Source organism: Nycticebus coucang, chromosome 5, assembly GCF_027406575.1.
Source record: "Nycticebus coucang isolate mNycCou1 chromosome 5, mNycCou1.pri, whole genome shotgun sequence".
In the NCBI taxonomy this organism is placed as follows: Eukaryota; Metazoa; Chordata; class Mammalia; order Primates; family Lorisidae; genus Nycticebus; species Nycticebus coucang.
In genome coordinates, this window is record NC_069784.1 from 58,344,888 (window position 1) to 58,352,944 (window position 8,057).

An 8,057-nucleotide genomic window follows, 5' to 3' on the forward strand; every position below is an offset into this window, starting at 1 on the left:
TAATGTATACTTAAAACAAGTGTAAAGTTATGTCAAGTGTTTTTACGATAATAGTGAAATAGAGAGATAAATAGATGAATAATCCCCCACAAAAAAAAAAAAAAAAAAAACTGTGAACAACTTCTTTACCATTCATTATACTTTTTTTTTCTTGAGACAGCGTCTCACTTTGTCACCCTCGGTAGAGTGCTGTGGCATCACAGCTCACAGCATAACCTCAAACTCTTGGGCTTAAGTGATTCTCTTGCCTCACCCTCCCAAGTAGCTGGGACTACAGGTCCCTGCCACAATGCCTGGCTGTTTCTTTTTTTTTTTTTTTTTTTTTTTGGTTGTAGTTGTCATTGTTGTTTGGAGACCCCGGCTGGGTTCTAACCCTCCAGCTCCGGTGTATTATGGCTGGTGCCCCAGCCAATGAGCTACAGGGACTGAGCCTCAAGCAATTCTCTTGCCTCAGTCTCCCGAGTAGCTGGGACTACAGGCATCCACCACAATGACCAGCTATTTTTAGTGATGAGGTCTCACTCCGGCTCAGGCTGGTCTTGAACCTGTTAGCTCAGGCAATCTGCTGGCCTCAGCCTCCCAGAGTGCTAGGATTACAGGCATGAGCCACTGCACCTGACCTAACTTCTTCACCATCCAGTCAAGGCAGCATGGTAATCTCCACCACAGGTCAAGGGTATGCCCTCCGTTTGCAACTGGGAGGGATATTGTGATCCAAAAGTGGGGAAGCAGGAGCTGCGTGACACCTGGAGCACAGCTGTTTGGCAGTTTTACAGGGTTAAGGAGTGGACTTCAGTAAAACTATCTGTGGCTGTGCATCTTTTGGAAAATCTTAAATGTTGGGGCACACTGCCCCATTTGGAAACCATTGACCCCAAGCTCTGCAGGCTGGGTTTCCTCCTGGGGTTTCCTCAGTGCAAAAGCAGGAGAGCAACTGAGAAACTGGCATTGTCCCTCCAGCAGCTACAGGCCATGGTTTCCTTTCCCCCTGGCCTCCCACTCTCCTTCCTTGCACCCCTACTTCCCTATAGGAATAATCTATTAATGAGACTTCAGGGCCACAGGGCCTCAAGACTGAGGTCATGGCCCCTCTCTTGTGGAATCACAGTGAGGACTAAATGAGAATTACTGTGTACCTGGGAGTTGAATATGAGTCTGAGTTTGGGCTGTGAGGAACCAGAGGTGGTGACACATGGCCTTCAGCCCTTCATGGAATAAGAGGGAGGGAGCTGCTGGCTCGTGGCTGACAGTGCCTGCTTGGAGCCAGGAGTTCTGGCCTCTTGCTCTGCCTTCAGGTTTCTCTGTGAGACTCCCCCTTGCCACCAGGTCCAGGGCAAAGACCACCAAGCATAAGAAGTGTCCAAGAAGCGGTCAAGTTTTAATGAACATCACAATGGGACCCGGTGAGGGGGATACAAACTATGAATCAGGCTTTATTACCATTACGTCAGTGGCTGAGCAGAGGGAGGAGGCTCAGCCCTGCCTAACTTACTCCCGGACTCAGAGACAGCTAGAGGGGTGTCCCTGGAAGTGCTTCCCTACCCAACAGAGGGCTAAGGGGAAGGGGAGAGGGCTCTGCTACTGCTGTCACCACCAAGAGCTGGGGGACTTCAAGTATTCAGCTGACTTCCAGGGGTCAGGCAGAAACATCAGATGTCGAAAGGTTAGATGGACTGAACAGATGAGGAAACTCTTGGGGTCCCCAAACAGCTTTGACATCTTACAGAAGGGACCCTAGGGCTTGCTAACTAAGACCCTCAGGGTCTTAGTACCCCCATGCTGAGAGGTCCCTGTTCAGCAAGGGTCAGGACTGGGTCTGGGGAAGGAGGAAGGGCCTGGGGAGACCCTGGGCGCATGCCGGGAGGACTCTAGCTGGTGCTCTGCTGCTCCTGCTGGCGGACAAGGTTGGCGATGGGGCTGGTGATGCCGCCTATCAGGGCCCAGTACTCATCAAAGCTGATGCGGCCATCGTGGTTGGCATCTAGGCTCTGGATGAGCTTGTCTGCAGCCTTGCGGTTCCCCGTGTCCTGGGGAGGAAGTGGGGGTCAGCAATGCCAAGGGTCAGCCCCAGAGAGGGGCTGGCAGTGTCCCAGGATCTGGCCTGGGCGGTAGCTGTTCTTGAAAGATGCAAACAGAGCAAGGTTTAGGCATCCTGAGAAGACAGAGGGCTGCAGGCAGGGGACCCCAGGGCAGGGACAACTCTAAAAGGACCAAAGCTGCATGGGGGCAGGCAGGGGCAAGGCCCTGGGGTGAGTCCACACACCGTCAGCATGTGGTTCAGCTCTTTCTGGAGCATCTTTCGGAAGCTGCTCTTGCTGATCTTGTTCTTGACCAGGCTGTGCTTAGACACATATTTGTAGAAGTTTTCCACCAGTACCACAACTGCTTTCTCCAGCTCTGTGTAGCAGTCCGCCATCTCAGCGTGTCACCTCCTAGGGGGGCCTGGGCACTGTGTGGAGGAGAGATGAGAAGAAATCTGTGTGCCTCCCCTCCCCAGCTGGCTCCTCTTCTGGAGAAGGGAGGAGGTATGGAAAGGAGAACATGGGGGTAGGGGGCCCACAAGGGTGGGCTCTGGAATGAAATCTATGTGGCTCTTCTAATCCAGATGCTCCCAGCTCAACCACCTTGACAGGTTCTCCAGGCCATCCCCAGCCCCAGGCACTGGGCGGCAGCTCTCAGAGAGCAAGAAGCTCCCCACAGGACAAGGCTGAGAGTAACCGCCCAGCTGTTCTGCACCTGACCCACCCAGCTCCCTGCCCTGGAACCCAGCACAGCTGCTGTGGATGAGCCAAGGAGGAGGGGGCTTTTGCCTCTTACCCCTAGGACAGGCCAAGTCCCAGGTCCAAGCAGGAGGTAGGGACCTAGGCCCTCCCTAGTCCTTCATTAGGCTCTAGGGCAGTGAGTCCTAGGCTACCGGGGCCTCTTTGAATAAGGTCCTGATATATTAAATTGGGTTTTGTGCAGCCTCCCACCCCCACCCCCAGGGCCTGCTAGCCTCTCCTCCTGTACAACAGCTCCTAAATAAACAGCAGGATGTAAGGGCACCCCACCCTTACCCCAATACCTCAGGAGTAGCCAGGCCCAGTTCTGCCCCAGCTACAGACAGACCCAGGACACAGCAGCAGCCTGCCAGAGGCCACATACGTCACCCTCTCACCCCAGGACAAAAGACATTCACATTCAAAACGGATATAGCCTTCTGAATAACAGGATGTGAAGGGAGCAGGCGGGTCTACTATGAGTCACCGCCCATGCCCAGAGCCCCCCCAAGTCAACCCAGGCAAAGCAGACTCCCCTCCCTAAGCCCAGGAATGAGCTCCAGCCACCCGCCCCCATCTGGAACTGGCCAGGGTTGGTTGACATGGCCACCACTGGGGCCTGGGCAGCCATAGTTTGACATGGAAAGGAGAGTTGCTTCGCCAGTCCCACCACAGCCTCCTGCCCCTGCCACCTGCTCTCCAACCTCCTCGTGGCCATCCTGCTGCCCTGCCCATCACTCAGGCCTGCCTCCCCCCCCCCACTATGTCTCACCCCATGGGAAGCCCACCCTGATCCCTGCCCTTGGTGCTCTGCCCAACTCCCATAGGCACATCTGTCTCCACGCTCAGCCAACACTGGCTGTACCCAGCTAACTGGTATGGCCACAGTCTCTTTCTGGATCTTACCTGGTTCCTGAGACAAGCATAGTGTTTCTTAAATGCAGTTACTGTACTTTCTGCACCAAATAGCAGTATTCATAGACTTTGGGACACACACCTGAGTTGGTGGGTTTGAATCCAGCCCGGGCCCACCAAACAACAAAGACGGTTGCAACCAAAAAATAGCCAGGCTATTGCCAGGTTGTGGCAGGCACCTGTAGTCCTAGCTACTTGGGAGGCAGAGGCAGGAGAATTGCTTGAGCCCAGGAGTGGAGGTTGAGCCCAGGAGCTGTGATGCCACAGCACTCTACCCAGGGTGACAGCTTGAGGCTCTGTCTCAAAAAAAAAAATTGCACCTCCTTCTATCCCTGATACCAAGTATCCAAGGCTCCCAGTCACTTTTCTAAGCTTTTTCCTTCATGAGGCTTCTTGTAAAGGAAGGATGAAAACTATAAGGAATAGGCCAGGAGGAAAGAAGGCAGGAGAGGGAGGCAGGCAGGGCACTTTTGGAAGGGAGCCCCACCCTTCTCTCCCTGCCAGGCCACTCTGGCCTGAGAAACTATCCTGAGTACCAGGCTGCAGAAAACCACACTTTTGCTGGGCACCATGGCTCATGCCTGTAATCCCAGCACTTCGTAGGCTGAGGCAGGTGGATTGACCGACCTCACAGGTTCAAGACCAGCCTGAGCGAGAGCAAGACCCCGTCTCTAAAAAAAATATAGCCAGGTACTGTAGTGGGCGTCTGTAGCCCCAGCTACTTGGGAAGCCGAGGCAAGAAAATCGCTTAAGCCCAAGAGTTTGAGGTTGCTGTGAACTGTGACTCCATGGCACTCAAGAAGGGGCGACAAAGTGAGACTCTGCCTCAAAAAAAGGAAAGGGAAGGGAAGGGACAGTCTTTCCACACACTCGGTTCAACTGTGTGACCGTGCAGTTCAGTGTTTATACCTGTGTAAGACTTTCACAGAAACTGACAGTCACAAATGAAGAGGAAGACTATTGTTATCCCAGGATCTGTCTGCTCCCCTGCCTTTGGTGGGGGTGGTAGCCCAGGCCCATGACAGTGTTCCTTGGGATTCTGAAAACTGGAAACTGTAGCTGTTTAAGGAAGGACTGTTCTGGGCAGTGCCTGTGGCTCAGTGGGTAGGGCGCCGGCCCCATATACCAAGGGTGGCGGGTTCAAACCCGGCCCCGGCCAAACCGCAGCAAAAAAAATAGCCAGATGTTGTGGTGGGTGCCTGTAGTCCCAGCTACTCAGGAGGCTGAGGCAAAAGAATCACCCAAGCCCAGGAGTAGGAGGTTGCTGTGAGCTGTGTGACACCATGGCACCCTACCCAGGGCAATAAAGTGAGACTCTGTCTCTACAAAAAAAGAAAAAAAGAAGAAGGACTGTGCCAAGCCTACCCCTAGCCAAGCCTTAGGAGTAGGAAGAGAATTTAGAGAAAAACTCCCACCCTTAGCCATCTGAAACCTTGTTCCCTAAGTAAGCAATCTTATGGGAAATAGGGAAAGAGAAAAGGAAGAGATTGGTGTTTGGGAGTGTGCCTCCCCCACTGGCCAGCCCACCTCTCCCACCACCTGCCTTCTTGGAGTCATTTCTCTGAGCAGAGGAGTCTCCTCCTGCCCTTCCTCCATACCATACCCCAAAACCTACCCTGCCTCAAGCTGCAGCCAGGCAGGACAAAGAAGAGCCCCAAGAAATGGTCTGCTAATTGCTCTCAGGAGTGCTGGGTCACCCAGAGAGGTCGCCTCAGTTCCCAGACCTCCTCCCACTAATCTGCCCTCCTCCCCACCTTCTTCTTGTAAATGAGATAGCACTAGAGATAACCATCTGGACAATTGCTTTCCTGAAGGTTTTTCTGAAGGAAAGGTATCAGAGCAGGGTCATTAGCCTCATCCTCCCTCCCTCCCTTGGGGGCCAGGAGTCAGGCTCTGCCACCCCACCCATCCCACAGCCACCTACTCTTCCGCCTGCCCTACCTCCGACGAGCCAGGCCCAGGGGCCCCAGGCATGGACAAGCAGGAGGTAGATCCCCTGAGTGGGCAGTGTACACCAGAGCCTTCCAAAAAACTGGGAATGAGGAACCATGTGTCTTCCAAAGGGCCCTCTCACCTGGGCCCTAGCCCTCCCCCCCCAACCAGCTCTCATTGTCTCCTCCTGGGCTGACTCATCACTGAGCAACCAGGAGACTCCCACCCCCGCCTGCCCACCTCAGCACAGCTTGCTGACTTCTCCAAAAGCCCAAATTGCCCTGACTTCATGCCTCTGGATCTCAGCCACTCCAGCTCCACCCTCCCACCCACAAGGGACCCACCCCACCCCCACCTGCCCAGGCTCCTTCAACTCACTCCTTCATGTCCCTGAACACCTGCCACACCCTCCAAAGCTCACCTTCTCTTCTCACCCCTGGTGGGCTTGAGTCTGACACTGCTTCCAAGTGCTGGGACGTGTCCCTGGACTCCTGTCCCTCCTCAGCACTGTTCTCTCCAGAGCCTGGCCTAACTTTGGCATTGTCGGTGTCCCTTCCATTTCCTCCAATTCACTCCATCACTTATTCACCATTCATCTGCTTGTTCATTCATTGACTCATGTATTCACTCTTATTCATTCACCCTCTTGTTCAGTAATGCATTTCTTCTCTTCATTCATTCCCTTCTTATGTTGTTCATTTTTCCCCACTGCCTTCAATATACAGGGAAGCTATGATCTAAATTGGGCTAGTAATGCTATCTCTATTTGTAAGGTTTTTTCAAAAGAATTCCCCAGCCTCAACAACCCCATTCCCTGCCCTCTTACACTCTTTTTCCAGGTCCATAGAGGCCAGTCATTCCAGGTGCCCCTGCCTCAAAAGAATTCCCCAGCCTCAACAACCCCATTCCCTGCCCTCTTACACTCTTTTTCCAGGTCCATAGAGGCCAGTCACAGGTGCCCCTGCCTCAACCTTCCCACCTTCACAGGACTCCTGCATCTAATTCTCTCCCTCTCACCAACCCCCAAACACACACACACACACACACAGACTCTGCCATTCCTGACTCCTCCTGCTAGAGTGACCCATCAACCTTTCACTCATTTCTGCTTCTGAAATGTTTCCAAACAAGTGGAGTTGGAGCAGTGTAGCACAGACACACACACCCAGCTGCCCTGTCCTCCCCCCACTGGGCTGGGTGTGAGGGCTCCTCTGGTGCAGGTGGCTCTGCCAAGCAAAGCAAGTCAAGCCAGGACCTGCTTAGGTTCTGAGGTGCAGAAGCTCTCCCTGCTGCCCTTTCCCTCTCCCCAGAGCACCTAGGCTCCCACTGGGTCTATCACCCCTCTCAGGGAACAGCTCTCAGAGCCCAGTGGGGCCTGCTGCCAGGGAGCTGCCTGGATTGGGAGGTAGGGAAGACCTCTGCCCCTACCTCTTCTCTCCAGTCTCAGGCCCTGTGGCCCTCCCTGGTTCCTCCAGATCCCATTACCTCAAGCAGGACACAGCTCCTAGAGTCCAGGGAGGCCTGTACCAAGGATCTGACTGCCCTCACCGCCATCAACACACATTTGCCCTTCTCTGCCTGCGGAGGGTTGAGCAGCTGCGGAGAGAGCTCCAGAATGCTCTGCCCAGTGGCCCAGCCCCTGGAGAGGAGACCAGTTAGGTGCTAGGCCAGGGAGGGGGTCTTACCACCCCATCCAACCCCCTGAAGGCCTCACCCAGCCCAGCCCCACCAGGACTCCTTGTTCCCAAACTGGCCTTTGGGGAAAGTTGATGATTGGCCAAATCTTCCTGCCCTGTCTCTGGCAGGCCCTTCTCCCTAGACCTCCTTCACTGCCCCTTCTCCTGGCCTCCCAGTCCCGAGGTCCCCTCCGGCAGCCCCAGACCTCCCAGGCAGGCCTGGGCTGCTCACCTGCCTCCGCTTCCGTGCTCCTCTGCTCCACGGGGCTCTGGCACTGCCAGGCGGCTCTCTGCACTCAGCCCAGCCGGGACTCCTCCCCACTGCACTCCCAGAATCTGTCCCACTCCCTCCTGGCCCTGCCCGCTGAGCTGAGCTGGCTCAGTGGGGAGATAGTGGCTGAGCTCCTCTCTACTTGGCCCTGGGGTTGGGCCCTTGTTAAAGGGAAACACACCTTTTTTAACACCTTCTCCCCCCACCCCAGAGGGAGTGGTGAAGCTGGCATTCCCCCAACCCTACCCTCCTCACCCCACAGGGCCTGAGCAGAACCTGACAGGGTGGAGAAAGGAAGGGAAGGACTATCACCTGCCCTTGTTACCTGGGTCACTGGGAACCTGGTTTCAGGGGCCCCCCATTAGACAATTTCAGTTGGCATTCCAGGATAGCCTAGCTGGCCACAGACACTTCCTTGCTGTTAGGATTTCACCTGATTTCTGGGAGCTCAAGTCAGAATGCAGACAGCAGGAACCAGTGTCCAGCTCCCTGGTCTTCAATCTA

The 8,057-nt window shown here is 54.6% G+C and overlaps 1 protein-coding gene across 3 annotated transcripts; it reads right to left on the reverse strand.

The window, feature by feature from the left end:
* Positions 1-1,359: 1,359 nt before the first annotated feature.
* On the reverse strand, positions 1,360-7,686 carry S100A16 (S100 calcium binding protein A16). Of its 3 annotated transcripts, none has more exons than XM_053591131.1 (3): positions 7,515-7,686; positions 2,264-2,449; positions 1,360-2,027 (listed from the first exon to the last, which is right to left on the reverse strand). In XM_053591131.1, exons 2-3 carry the CDS (start codon positions 2,414-2,416, stop codon positions 1,869-1,871), a joined length of 312 nt encoding a protein of 103 aa, XP_053447106.1. In that variant the 5' UTR covers positions 2,417-2,449; positions 7,515-7,686; the 3' UTR covers positions 1,360-1,868. The 3 variants fall into 3 exon arrangements, with proteins under 3 accessions (XP_053447106.1, XP_053447108.1, XP_053447109.1); XM_053591133.1 differs by lacking the exon at positions 7,515-7,686 and adding an exon at positions 7,092-7,245; XM_053591134.1 differs by lacking the exon at positions 7,515-7,686 and adding an exon at positions 3,065-3,240.
* Positions 7,687-8,057: the final 371 nt, after the last annotated feature.

Coding starts and splice junctions, on each gene's coding strand:
- S100A16 (XM_053591131.1), bottom strand. CDS start 2,416: ATGGCGGACTGCTACACAGAGCTGGAGAAAGCAGTTGTGGTACTGGTG. Junction 2,028..2,263: donor AGCTGAACCACATGCTGACG/GTGTGTGGACTC, acceptor CTTCCTCCCCAG/GACACGGGGAACCGCAAGGC.